The following is a 14402-nucleotide window of genomic DNA, read 5'->3' on the forward strand; positions in this document are numbered from 1 at the left end:
ATGATGGCCTTGAGCAAGGAGAGTGGTGGTGAGGAAGGGGGGGTAGAGCGTGAATTTGCAAGACTTGATGAGCTATGAGAATTGACCAATTATGGCAGTTTGGCTTTCTTTTCTGAACCATGGAAATAGAGCCATCCAGTGGGAAGTAGGCATGCAGATTTGAAACTTGGGAGGGAAATCTGAACTTGAGAAGGTGGCTGGTGTCCCATGAGCAGATGTGTTAGAAGGGGAAAGAGCTACTCTCCAACTGAGTAAATACTAGGATATATTTTTTCTGCATTCTGTGGTCCTAAAGATTCATTTGTTTACAAAATATTTGATGCCCTAGCTACTCTTCCAGAGATGTAGCCTTGAAGTAGTTCAATAGGATGCTATAGGGTAAGTGGATGTTTTCTAACTGAGAAGAGATCATTTTGCAAAGGGCCTGATGTGAGAGAAGTTTCCCCATGTTCTAATGTTGTCTCATAGATAGCTCACTTTAATTAGGAGATACTGCTTCAGAATATAGTGAGGGTCCATCCTGATGATGCTTTGAAAAATGACTTCTGACACCTGGAAAGTATTTCTCTGCAATGCAAGTGCTCAACGTGATGAGGGAAAAATGAGAGAGGTGATGTGAACCAAACTGTTGGGATGGTTTGTGAAATAATTGTACTCATTCATTTTATAACTGCTCACCCCAGGCCTGTAGGGCATTCTTAAGAAAACAGCCAGGACCAAATTTATAATTAGCTGAGTCCATTTTTTGCCAGACCTAACCATGGGTATAGGACAGGGTTGGTTTTGTTATTTCCTTAATTGAAAGCGTCAAGAAAATACAAGCCAGGTCAGGGAGTTTTTAATCGAGGAAGGCACGCTGGCATAAATAACCCCAGATTATATGTCTGCAGGAGGCTGGGAGGAGGCTGGTCTGTGCGGCCTCCTTCTGAGGTTACCCAAACAAACCTGGTGACTGGCAGCTCCTCTATGTAATGTGGGTATACATATGAGCATTTTGAAATCTCTTTAATTTTTTCCCAGAGCAAGAGCTCAGGGATCTTAAGATTTCTCTGGGAACTGAAAAGCTTTTGACAACCATAAAATGATTCTTTATTTCCTCTTAATGTAACTCGCCCTCCTTTGTTACCAGTTAATTGATCAATGATATAACCTAGCCATCTTGGGACTTAGATGGAAAGGGAAAGGGTATTTTTAAATGCCTATATGGCAAGTGGTCCTGTCAGCAGTCTTGGGAAGTAAATCCCACTGTTTCTGTCTTACAGAGGTGGAAACTGAGACTCAAGGTCATTTAACTAGGAAGATATAAAGGGAGAATTTGAAAGCAGATATGTTGGGCCCCAGGTCTCTGTACTCTCCTGGCAGGCAAATACCTGTTTCCAAAAGTGTTTCCAAAAGTGTAAGTGAGACGCATTCTGGTGATGTCCTCAAGGGAGCCCCATCTCTCATCACTCCACCGCCTCCCTCCAGGGGCCACTCTACCCTAGATTTCTTGGAGTTCTCAGACTGTTTTCTAGCTATTTGTTGCCCTCCCTCCCCCTGCCCTCACCTGTTTTGGCTTGTGCAAAGTACTTGCTCACCCTTCTGGCTTTCCACTTGCCTTTGGAAAACTGATTGGCACTTTTCTCATGAAGGGCAAGGCAGTTTAACTCAGATGCTTCTTAGGGGTTTGATTGGCTGATGCTTCCCAATATGGAAAGGTACAGATCTTTCCACCTATAAGGATCCTCTGCAGTCTGGGTTTGCTCCTGCAGAACCCTGGAGCTCAGGTTCCCCATGTCAGAGTACCGCCCCCGTAACAGGATGGAAATATTAAGTGAAACGAACCACGTGCCTTTCCACCTCTCCCTTCCCAGTATTCTAAATAGATTTTCCGCACAACCAAAATGTGTCTCCAGAGCCACTTGAGAAATGTGAGGCTTGGACAGCCCAAAGGAGAGCAAAGCTGCTGGTCTGGTTTAGGTGTGGAAAATCATGCATTTCAAACCTATAAATGCCCTATGCAGATACCTTACAAGTTTATCCCATGGAACTGGAATAACCAGCGTCCTTTTTTTTTTTTTTTAATAGGGAAGGTTCTTTAGGTGCCAGAGGTAGCCTTGGCCTTCCTGCCATTCTCCCAAAGGGTTCAAATTGGATGCTTCAGTTTCATTATTTCTGTGGGAGGGGGTGGGGAGGGGAATATTGCCCACACAGTATCCCAGGAGTCATGAGACCGGTGTTTTATTACATGCAACCTCGTCATTAAAGCTGAACTATGTTTCTGAGTCCATTGGCAGCAGAAGAGAAAGTGATTCTGGAGGCCGATGTCACAGCTTTGCTAGGTTCCTCTGCTTCATACTTTTCCTTTTTCTGAATGTTGTGCTCCAGGTTTGGATATAGGATCATAGTGGAAGGTTCCATGTCCCTGAAACGTGATAATTATTATTATTTTTTCTTTTTAGGGCCACACCCACAGCATGTGGAAATTCCCAGGCGAGGGTTGAATCGGAACTGTAGCCGCCAGCCTGTGCCACAGCCACAGCAACTGGGGATCCAAGCCACGTCTGCAACCTACACCACAGCTCACGGCAATGCTGGATCCTTAACCCACTGAGTGAGGCCAGGGATTGAACCCTCGTCCTCATGGATGCTAGTCGGGTTCCTTAACCGCTGAGTCGCAGAATTATCACGACAGAACTCCTGATAATTATTTTGAATTAAAAGTAGGTGTAAGACCTACTTTCACTTCCCGAATAAAATGATAAAAACGACAGCTAGCCCTTCATGCGTTCTGCACGGTTCTAAGAATTTTTGGGGTAGTAACTAATTTAATGATCACAAAGTCCCAGGAGGCAAGTCCTGTTTCAACAGGGTAAGGAGCCTGAGTGTCCATCAGGGCAGAAGGTAGGGTTGGGAGTGAGATCAGGGTCCAGTGAGAGAAGGCTAGAGGACCACTTGACCTGGCCATTCTCCTGTGGTTTCTCTCAGACTAAAGGCCATGAGGTTCTAAGCTTGAGTCTGATGTTTCTAGCCATGAAGCTATCTGAGTCTTGGCTTCTCCACCTCACAAACAGGAATGATAACACCTGCTCCAGATGGCATAGGAAGTAAGGAGGTGATGTGTGAGGATTAGGCAGAACCTGTGATAAAGGTCTCAAACAATAATAGAAAGGTTTAGACAGAACTTTGCCTGATGGTAGAATGGAAAGAAGAGGATGATGGTGTGGGGACAGTATGAAAAGTGCCCCCTCCCCTCCCCCCCGAAGTAATGCAGCTTGCCTGATATTTTATTATCTGACCTGCTCAGAGATTTTGTTTCCCTTTGTTTTTAGGGAATTGGTTTTTGATGTTTAAAAATTGAGAGTTATTATATAAGCATCTGAATTTATGGCTTCTCCTGAAAAAGCAGCAGGTCTGGTAAGACAACCTGTACTGCCTCATGATGGCTGGAGCTGAAGGCAGCTACCCCCAGTACCGGAGGCTCGCTCCCTGTCCCTGCCCACACACCTAGTAAGGGGCAGAAACATGGCATGAACCTAGGCATCCCAGTCTTCCAGCCCATGCTTCCAGCCATCACACTTCTCCAGTTTTCTGGAAGGGTGCTATGTAGGTTTCAGCACTTTTTTCCCTTAAAGCTGGAGTTGGAGAATTGCAGATGTATTGTGAGCCATGCTTGTGGCCTCCCAGAAACATTTCATATTTCTCTCCTGCAGAAAGTTGTGTTTGGTCAGAACCGAGTGGCCCCTGCATACAGTGTGCTTGATTCAACTGTTGCTTTTCTTTCTTTCTTTCTTTCTTTTTTTTTGTTGTTGTTGTTATTGTTGCTATTTCTTGGGCCGCTCCTGCGGCATATGGAGGTTCCCAGGCTAGGGGTTGAATCGGAGCTGTAGCCATTGGCCTACGCCAGAGCCATAGCAACGCGGGATCCGAGCCGCCTCTGCAACCTACACCACAGCTCACGGCAACGCCGGATCGTCAACCCACTGAGCAAGGGCAGGGACCGAACCCGCAACCTCATGGTTCCTATTCGGATTCGTTAACCACTGTGCCACGACGGGAACTCCCTGCTTTTCTTTCTAATTGTTTCTAACAACAAAGGTAGTAGAAGGTGATGGGGTCTGGGCTGATCCAGACTCAAGTTTAAGTCCCAGCTCTGCCATTTATTCACTGTGTATTCTTGTGTACCTTATATAACTAATATATACCTCATCCCTTTTTCACAGGATGGGGACAGTATTCACAAGGAGCCTCTATTTTATTAAAAATGTACCTATTCAAGTGGCTGTGGCTGGCAGCTACAGCTCTGATTCGACCCCTGGCTTGGGAATGTCTCTGTGCCACAGGTGCATCCCAAAAAAGCAAAGAAGAAAAATACCCACCCCAAACCAAAAAACAACAACAAAAAACCTCTAAATCGAAACGTACCTATTCATATTTTGTGACTAGTGCGAGGGGCTTCTTTCATCAAAACTAGCCAGTTTTCTTTAAGCAGCACACACACACAAAAAGATTGTCTTTAAGGCAGTTTTTAAAAAACGTCTCTCTCTCTCATGTTATCGACAACCGTATGATTTCAGGCAAGTCACTTCATATCTGAAGACCTCAGTTGACTCACTAATCAAAGGAAACGTCTGTGCCCACTTTATAGAGTTGTTTAATGAGGTCATTTAAATGGAAGCACAGAAGTCACAAGGGCCTAATACAGAGTAATTGTACATGAAAACGGTGTTTAAAATTTGTGTTTGTTTTTAATAGCATAGTTTAAAACAGTTTGGGGATTCCCAACAGGTGGCAATAACTCTTAAAGCCGGGAGCAGACCAGGAAGGGAGTCTGTCTGGCCTCTCTCTCCCTGAGGCACCTGCTCTGTGCTGGGCCCACACTGAACATTTGTGGAGCCCAGGACAGAGTACCTATGAAGGCTGCCAGATATCTACATATTTTAAAGTGATAAATCAGGCCAAAAGTTGTTAAGCCCAACAAGTTCTACCATCCAGTTGCATTTTACCTTCCTAATGAACTGGAAATCTAGGTTTGAATGGTTTGAATGTAGGATTCTTGGACTCCTTGGCATTCTGTGCCCCAAATATGACTGATCAGGGAATGTGGGCTTCTAGATGCCTTTTCTTCCCATCCCTAGCTCCATCCCATGGAAAGAGTGTGTTTATGTGTTGACACCCCAACCTCCAAGCTCAATCTCTGTCTGTAGCCTCCTGTAGGAGCAGACTTTTGACCACTCCTGAGCCCAAGGGTGCATAAGTGGTTGCGTGGTTTCCTTTGAGAGGCCAGATCTTGGGAGGGTGTCCCCCCCAGGGTGTGGAAGTAGGCTCCGCGTTGCCTGGGTATGTACTTGGGGTCTTGAGTTTCTGGGTCTCGTTCTAGAGATTGGGGGAGGGGTTAAGTTCGCGGTGGGCATGCCCCCTTCACTTCAGGGTCTTGTTGTCCGGAGAGGATGAGAACAGCTGCAGAAGGACCAGACAGAGAGTGACCTCTAAAAGTGTGGGGCCAGATTCAGGGCCGCTCCTGCTCTGTCTAAGGACAGTGCTGCTCTGAACCCTGCCCTCCGAGGAGTGCATTGTGTGAACTGGTAACTTCCTTTACATCGTTCGAATTTGTGCTCTTGAGTTCTGTGGTTCTGAAAGTGACCTTTTGACAGAGTTGAAAGTCCTGATTCTTAAATCCCAGTGTTAGAAATGAAAAGGAGGTACCTTGATGCCTAATATTCAGTTCATAGATGGGAGCTCTGGCCATTTCTTTCTTTGGACCTTTGAGGCTTCCAAGTAAAGAGCAGTTGTAGCCATTCTGGCTCCTAACCAAGAGGATAGAGAATCCCAAGCCAGGAATCCCAATTTCTTGTACAGATTCGTACTATTCCCCACTCTCAGCCCAGGGTCTCTGCACAGGCTGGTGTCCTCAAGTCCGGGGTCTCCTCTTGGACTGTGTGTTGGGAAGATGGATGAGAACTGGGGGTCCAGTGATTGTGTACAGACTTTGACCTTGCTATCCTTCTGTCAGAATCTTGCCTCTCCTGTCTTATGTAACACCTGGTACTTTCCAGTTCTGAGTGGCCTGGGGGGGGGGGTCTATTGGACATGGCTTATTTTTCCAGAATATCCCTTCTGTGGAGTTGAGGCTGTGCCCATTTCATGGCTTTCAGGAAATCTACTTCATCTATTTTTTCATCTTTAAAAAACTGTTGCAATGTGTCGTTTGCTCACATTGCTACCATTTTTTCCTGTACTTTTTTTTTTTTTAATGGCCACACCTGAGGCATATGGAAGTTCCTGGGCTAGGGTTTGAATCACTTCAGGCTTATGGCACAGCCACATCAGTAGTGGATCCAAGACACATTTGCAACCAATGCCGAAGCTTGCAGCAACACCAGATCCTTACACTGAGCGAGGCCAGGGATCAAACCCTCATTGTCATGGAAACTGTTGGGTCCTTAACCCAAAAACCACAATGGGAACTCCTTTATTTTATTTTATTTTATTTTATCTTATGTGTGTTTGTGTATGTGTGTAGTTTTGTAACACCAGAAAAACACAAGTGGGTATTTCACCATGTTTGAGGATTTATTATATTTAGTTATTTTTTCATTGAAGTATATAGTTGATTTATAATACTATAATATTTTCAGATGAATAACATAGAGATTCAAGGTTTATTTTACAGATTATACTCATTAACAGTTATTATAAGATAATGGCTATAATCTTGGGTGTGCTATAATATATCCTTGCTATTTTATACGTAGTAGTTTGTATCTCTTAATCTTATATCCCTCACATGCCCCTTTCTGCTTCCCTCTTAACACAGGTAACCACTAGTTTGTTTTCTATATCTATGAGCCTGTTTTTGTTTTATTATATACCTTCATATTATTTTTTAGATTCCACATATAAGTGATATTATACAATATTTGTCTTTCTCTGACTTATTTCACTAAGCATAATAATTTCTAGGTCCATTCACATTGCTGCAAATGGTAGAATTTCACTCTTCTTGTGGCTGAGTAATATTCCTGTGTGTGTGTGTGTATTTAAACCACATCTTTATCCATTTCTCTATCGATGGACATGGGTTGCTTCCATATCTTGGCTATTGAAAATAGTGCTGCTCTGAGCATTGCAGTCCGCATAGCTTTTCAAATTATGCTTTCATTTTTTTGTATATATATTTAGGACTCATACTGCTGGATCATATGGTAGTTCTATTTTTAGTTTTTCAAGGAACCTCCATACTGTTTTCCATGACTACATCAATTTACCTTCTCACCAGCAGTGTGCAAGGCTTCTTTTTTCTGTACGTCCTTGCCAATGTTTGTTACTTGCAGACTTTTTGATGATAGCCATCCTGACAGATGTGAGGTAATATCTCATTGTGATTTAACTTGCATTTCTCTAATAATGACATATATTGAGCATCTTTTCATGTGACTATTGTATGTCTTCTTTGGAAAGATGTCTATTCAGGTGTTCTGCCTATTTTTTGATTGGATTGTTTGTTTTGTTGATATTGAGTAGTATGTGGAGTTCCCATCATGGCTCAGTGGTTAACGAATCTGACTAAGACCATGAGGTTACAGGTTTGATCCCTGGTCTCACTCAGTGGGTTAAGGATCTGGTGTTGCTGTGAGCTGTGGTGTAGGTTGCAGACGCGGCTTAGATCCCATGTTGCTGAGGCTCTGGCATAGGCCGGCAGCTGTAGCTCTGATTATACCCCTAGCCTGGGAACCTCCATGTGCCGCGGGTGCGGCCCTAGAAAAGAAAAAAAATAAATAAATAAATAAAAAAGAAAGATAATTGGGTAGTATGAGCTGTTTGTGTATTTTGGATATTAATCCCAGGTCAGTTGCATCATTTGCAATATTTCTTCTGTTCTGGAGGTTGTCTTTTTGTTTTGTTGTTGGTTTCTTTTGCTATGTAAAAGCTTTTAAGTTTAATTACATCTTAATTGCTTATTTTTGCTTTTATTTCTTTCATCTTAGAAATTAGATCCAAAAAAGTATTGCTATGATTTATATCAAAGAGTTTTCGGCCTATATTGTCTTCTTTATGTTGTCATGTCCTACATTTTGTTCTTTAAATCCATTTTGAATTTATTTTTGTATATGGTGCGAGGAAATGTTGTAATCTCGTTTTACGTGTGACTGTCCAGTTTTCCTAGAACCATTTAATGAAGAGACTATTTTTTCTCCACTGTATATTCTTACCTCCTTTGTTGTATATTAGTTAATCACAGGTGTGTTCTATTGATCTATGTGTCTGTTCCATTCTGTTCCATTGATCTATGTGTCTGTTTTTGTGCCAATACATGCTGCTTTGATTACTGTAGCTCTGTAGTATGGTTTGAAATCTGGGAGGGTTGAGACCTCCAGCTTTATTCTTTTTTCTCAAGATTGTTTTGAGAGTTTGGTGGGGTCTTTTGTGGTTCCATGAAATTTTAGAATTCATGGGTATTTTGGTAGGGATTGCATTAAATATGTAAATTGCTTTGGGTAGTATTTTAACAATATTAATTCTTCCAATCTGAGAGCACAGTAGATATTTCCATTTCTTTGTATCATCTTCAGTTTCCTTCATCAATGCTTGAATTAAAAATAAATTTTTTTGGCTGCGCCCATGGCATGCAAAAGTTCCCAGTCCTGGGATCACACCTGAGCCACAGCAGTGGCAATGCTGAATTCTTTTTTTTTTCTTCTTCTTCTTCTTTTTTTGTCTTTTGTCTTTTTCAGGGCTGCACCCAAAACCCAAATCAAACCCAAATCCCCATGGTACTAGTTGGGTTTGTTACTGCTGAGCCACAGTGGGAAATCCTGGAATTTCATCAGTGTTTTACAGTTTGCAGAGTATAGGCCTTTCATCTTTGTGGTTAAATTTATTCCTAGGTATTTTATTCTTTTTCATTTTAAGTGGGTTTTTTTTTTTTTTTCTTTTTTCTTTTCTTTCTTTTTTTTTTTTTTTTTTGGTCTTTTTGCCTTTTCTAGGGCCACTCCCGTGGCATATGGAGGTTCCCAGGCTAGGGGTCCAATCAGAGCTGCAGCCTCCGGCCTTCACCAGAGCCACAGCAACATGGGATCCATGCCATGTCTGCAACCTACACCACAGCTCACGGCAACGCTGGATCCTCAACCCACTGAGCGAGGCCAGGGATCAAACCTGCAACCTCATTCTTCCTAGTCACATTTGTTAACCACTGAGCCACGATGGGAACTCCTTTTTCTTTTCTTTTTTTAACTTCCTCTCCCTCTCTCTCTCTCTCCCTCTCTTCTCTCCTCTCTCTCTCTGCTTTTAGGTACACTTGCATGTGGAAGTTCCTGGGCCAGGGATCTAATCCAAGCTGCATCTGTTACCTGTGCCACAGCTGTGGCAATGCTGGATTCTTAACCTGCTGTACCATAGCAGGAGCTCCTTACATTCTTTTTCTGATGGTTCATTATTAGTGACTTAGAAGTTAAATAGCATTAATAAAAGAGCAGGCACTGATGTTCCCTGAGGATTTCGTCTGTATCAGAATGGCTTCAAATTTCTTCTCTCCTTCTCTTACTAGCTTCCTCAGAGAACCAGGGATTCAACACACCATCAAATTGTCTCCATCCACACTGGGCCAGTGGGTAGAAAAGCCCTAATTTTCCAGACAGCAGTTATTCTTATCTGTTTTCCCTCGTGACCTAGTGTTCAGGTTCCAGAGCTTAGAACTGAACCTAGTCTCACAACCCCTGTGGGCACTGGCTCATCATGGTTATTTTGGAAATGTAGTTGATCTTTTCTCCCTCCATGAAGGCGCTTCTGTTCTTGAACTTGCTCAAAGGTATAAGACAGACTAAATGGATAGATGCAATTTTTATTAATCTAATCTCCTTAATGGGTTCTATTCATGGTCCTCATCAGTGTGGAAGTCTATGTGATATTCATTGCTGAGCTATGTACTTATTATATTCCTGCCTATGTATTAGTCTTTAGGTGAGAAAAGCCTTTCACCTCTTATTAACTTTGTCCACGCTATGAAGAAGGGGTTTTGAGTTTTAGAGAAGCAGCAGAGCCTATGTTTGAGAACTTCTTAGGGGGTAATTTTAAAAAGGATGCTTTCAGACTAGAGTGTGTCCTGAAGGGTGGCTAAAGAACTTGCTCATTTTTATCAGAGAGGAGAGGAAACACAGGCAGATGAAATGTAGGTTTGAAGTATGTAAGGCGCTTTGTGGAAAAGGAAAGGACCTCATCTGCCATGTGACTCTTACAGGCAGATATAGGACCAGTGATGCACGTTACGGGATGAGTGCTGACTGTGAGTCAGTATCAGACCGTTTGACCCCCGTCTCCAGAGGAGTTTAAGTGGAAGCTCTTTGACTTCTTGGCAGAGTAGTTGGTTATGAGAGGGGTCTAGCATCCAACATAGACATTCATCCTATGACTTTTAAGTCTTCAGGTTTGGAGTTTGATAGGATACATCTCTTTTGTCTTGCTGGTTTCCATGGCAGAGCTTATAAGAATTTTTGAACTGTTTCCAAAGCATCCTCCCAGAAGCCACTTCTGAATTGTACATCCTTTCTTTTGCAGGAGAAAATGCAGAAGTTTCCATGGATGTTTCCCTGGCTTACCGTGATGATATGGTTGCTGAATGGACTGAAATGGCCCATGAGAGAGTGCCCCGGAAACTCAAATGTACCTTCACCTCCCCCAAGGTAAAGTACCTTGATGACTAAGTTGAGAGGCTTTTATTTGGTTTCCAGATATGTGGGAAGATTTGCTTTACAAGTTGCAGACACATCCCTTGCTTCTTAGCATGTAAGAAACACAAAGGTTAGTAGTCATTGTTCTTTGTCCTAGAGGAGGGCATTGTAGACATTTCATGTCCCTTCAAAGAAGGGAAGAACAGAAGAAGGAAATGCCTCCATAAAAATAAACCCTTGATTCTTTGATTATCAGCTAAAAGTGTTTGGAGAATGTTGCTAAGTGAATTTGAGGTTGCACATCTGTTCATATTGGATCATTGCATGTGTCTGCTTCTCTGTTTCTTTGGCATCTCTGTTGCCAAAGTCAATATGCAGGTGTGAAGAGCAACAATCCCAGGGAATAAACACCACAGGCAAAAAGAGGACCCGAGGAAGAAATCTAGTTTCCTTTGCAACCACTCAGTCCTCTTACACATATTTAGGACTCTCTCTTCTCTGGTCCTTCCAGGAGGACTCATTCAACCACTGATGGGAGGATAGTCACTCCAGCATTGAGAGTAGGGAGATAGTTTCTCTTGGACAAGAGCCTTAGACTCTTCAGAAATTAAAATGTAGAGATGGTCTCGGTGACCCTCGGAGGATAGTAGTATTTGATGGTACATGGACCAAATCAGAATTAGTGGAGGGCCCCTTTCAAATGCCAAGTGCTGTCCTCACAATGCCTCCCCAGGATTTTGCTCCCCATCCCTTGAAAGTGTCTGCGAAGGTGAAATGGAGCCATGGTTACTGTTACTTATGGTTACATTCCTCAAGGATGTTGATAGGAGCGCCATCAACTAGGTCATCTCTGATGTCCCTTCTGTTGTCTTGTTTTCTTTACATGGAGACCAAACTACACTGAGGCACATTCTTTTTTTGTTTGTTTGTTTGTTTTTTTGCTTTTTAGAGTCGTACTTGCAGCATGTGGAGGTTCCTAGCCACCAGCCTATGCCAGAGCCACAGCAACTCAGGATCCAAGCCGTGTCTGCAGCCGACACCACAGCTCACGGCAACGCCAGATCCTTAACCCACTGAGCAAGGCCGGGGATTGAACCTGTGTCCTCATGGATACTAGTCAGATTCATTAACCACTAAGCCACGACAGGAACTCCTGAGGCACATTCTTGATTATGTCATGTGTCACTTGACATCTTCAGATCAGATGCTTCTGAAGGATTTGGGCTACTTTGTAGTACCTAGTCTGTATATTGATTTAGTTCCTCTCCCCTCCTACTGTTGGCTTTCCTAACTTCACTTTTGTCCATAACTACAAAGTTAGGGCTCCCTGTGAAATGGTAAGAATGGCAGATTTATGCCTCTTAGTATCATGCACCCGACCTGTTCTTCCTGTCCTGAAGAGGAGTGAAATGGGGCCAGCAGACTCATTAACATTAGTTACAAAGCCCTGGATTTGGAGCAAAACATGCTTGGCTTCAGTTCTAGGCTGTACCACTTATTGACTGCATGACCTCAGGCATGCTTGCTTTTTATCTGTCTAACCTTCAGCTTCTTCTGTGCAAACTGGAATAATAACATCTGCCTTGAGAATCTTTATAAGGGCTAGATGAGAAAATAAACATGATTAGGGTGACCTTATCACTAAAATCTAGTCTAGGACATGTTTTACAAGATGGGCCACTAGGGTATAAGGTATACACCAAAATTCCCATGGGCAAACCATACACCCTACACATAAGTGCCTTCTGGGGCACCTGGTGTTTGAGTCTTCCTCCTGGGGTTCCCTAGGCCAGAGCTGCAGAAAGTGTGGCCTAAGGATAACAGCATCAGCATCACCTGGTAGCTTATAGGAAATGCAGAACCTATGAATCAGTATCTCAGAGTCTAGGACCAAGGAATCTCTTTTAACAGGACTTCAAATCCTTCTCTCGAGAGTCACTTTAGTAAACCCTTTACTGTATGGTCAAATATAGGGTGCCCCCACCCATTCCAAAAGCCTTCAGGAACTGTTTTCAGAGGGCTCTTAGGGGGCTATCTTTAGGTAAAAATTAATGGTGGAGAGAAACCGGAGGCAGCAGGAGAGAGGCATATCTAATATTTCCAGATCTTTGTACGCAGCAGAGAAAATTAATTAAAACATTTCTAGCTGTTGCTGCAAGTTGATTGCGTATTTTAGAGGTAAGACTGGTTGTATAGCTAAGCTAAAGGGTATGAAGCTTTGGGACATGGAATTTCATCTTCAGAAAGGGGGAAAGTTATTTCTTACCCTACTTTTTCATTTAGAGGGCACTGAGAAGCAGAGTTGGGGGGGGTCATTAAGAAGCCTGAGACTGCTTCTTAATGACAGTTGCTTAATTATCTTTAGGATGTGTTGATCCCTTTCAAGAAAGATATTAAACCTTGAAAAGTGTGAAGGAAATGAATCATCAAATCTATGCTTTTTGATTGCAGTGAAATTTAGACTTGAGTCTGAAGATTAAATGAGAAATTGCTTTAAAGCTTTTTAGTCCCTGGTGGAATGTGAAGTTTAAAAAAAAAAAAAAAAGTCAAGTTGCCACCTGCTGTAATTTGTCCTAATTACCCAGTCTCGTGCTGGAATTGGGGGAGGGCTGAGGGTGATGGGGGAAAGGGAGGGAGGAAGAGTGAGAAGGGGTGGAGGGGGAGGAAATCTTTCTTCCTAAGTGCCCTAAATACTAGCAGAGTCAGAACCTCAGTGCTTAAGAAGAAGTCCCCAACAGGATACAGTGAATTTGTCTCTGAGACAGGTAGGCTGGGCCAGGATCTCTAATTTGTTGGACTTAGGTAAATTTGTCTAAATTACCCTGCGCACAGGGACAAGGGAGTGGACAGGGCATTAGAAGGAACCTCAGCGAGCTTATAATTAAACTTTCTTGCTTTACTTAGGAAGAAAGTGAGGCCAAACCAGGTAGACAACCTTCCCAACATACCCAAGGGGTAGGGTCGGGGCTGCAATTTGAGCCTCCTGGCTTGAAGTTCAGTGCCTTCTTTATCACAGCACAATGCCTGCCTTCAGGCACGTCTGAGGCAACAGCGTTCCTTTCTTCCTGCTGCTGTCCTGTGTCCTCTTCCCCATCAGAGCTGGAGGCTGAGCTCTGAGAAGGCCCATGTCCTCAACCCAGTCCTGCCACGACTTTTGTGATCTTGGATGAGACACGGAATCACTCAGTAGCATTAGACTAAATCAGTTTTGTTTCCTTCACACTCTCAATCTCTATAAATAAAGACCCTGACTGGAAACACATCAGAAAACCCCTGTCTTGCTGTTACCACAGAGGGTAACCAGCCTCCTCAGTGCAGCTTCAGCTGAGGACTGAATTAGAGCCTGTGCTATATTTTCAGTACTTCCTGCAGTGTCCTAATACTAGCCTTGATTTGTAAGTATAAGGGAAAGGAGCAGAGAGGAGAGACAGACAGACATATACAGGAAAACTTATCCAGCCTGCAGCTGAGCTTTGGAAAAGAAAGATTCTTTCTACAGAGGAATTTAAAAAATCTCACATGCTATGTCTAATCAGCTGGTAGTTTTGATAAGCACCCTCTAGACCTTAGAGGGTGAAAAATTATCATGATTGATTAGTGATTTTCCCATACAAAGTTCTGTTTATTGCACCGTAAGTTCTGACTGTCCAATAAAGAGCCCCCCAGAATCACAGAAGAAGCATACTTCTTGTTATCCTCCTTCTTATTTCTCCACAGGACTTTTTACTCTGAAGATTTACAAAAAATTACAGA

At 42.9% G+C, this 14402-nt stretch overlaps 1 protein-coding gene across 3 annotated transcripts in view; it reads left to right on the forward strand.

Annotated features, from left to right (window-relative positions):
* WLS (wntless Wnt ligand secretion mediator) overlaps positions 1 to 14402 on the forward strand; it is a 287021-nt gene that overhangs the window by 241891 nt on the left and 30728 nt on the right. For all 3 annotated transcript variants that reach the window (XM_021096488.1, XM_003482073.4, XM_021096489.1), the window contains one exon: positions 10537 to 10661. In XM_021096488.1, coding sequence (XP_020952147.1) covers positions 10537 to 10661 — 125 coding nt within the window. The remainder of the gene's footprint in view (positions 1 to 10536; positions 10662 to 14402) is intronic.

This window comes from Sus scrofa, chromosome 6, assembly GCF_000003025.6.
Source record: "Sus scrofa isolate TJ Tabasco breed Duroc chromosome 6, Sscrofa11.1, whole genome shotgun sequence".
Classification (NCBI taxonomy): Eukaryota; Metazoa; Chordata; class Mammalia; order Artiodactyla; family Suidae; genus Sus; species Sus scrofa.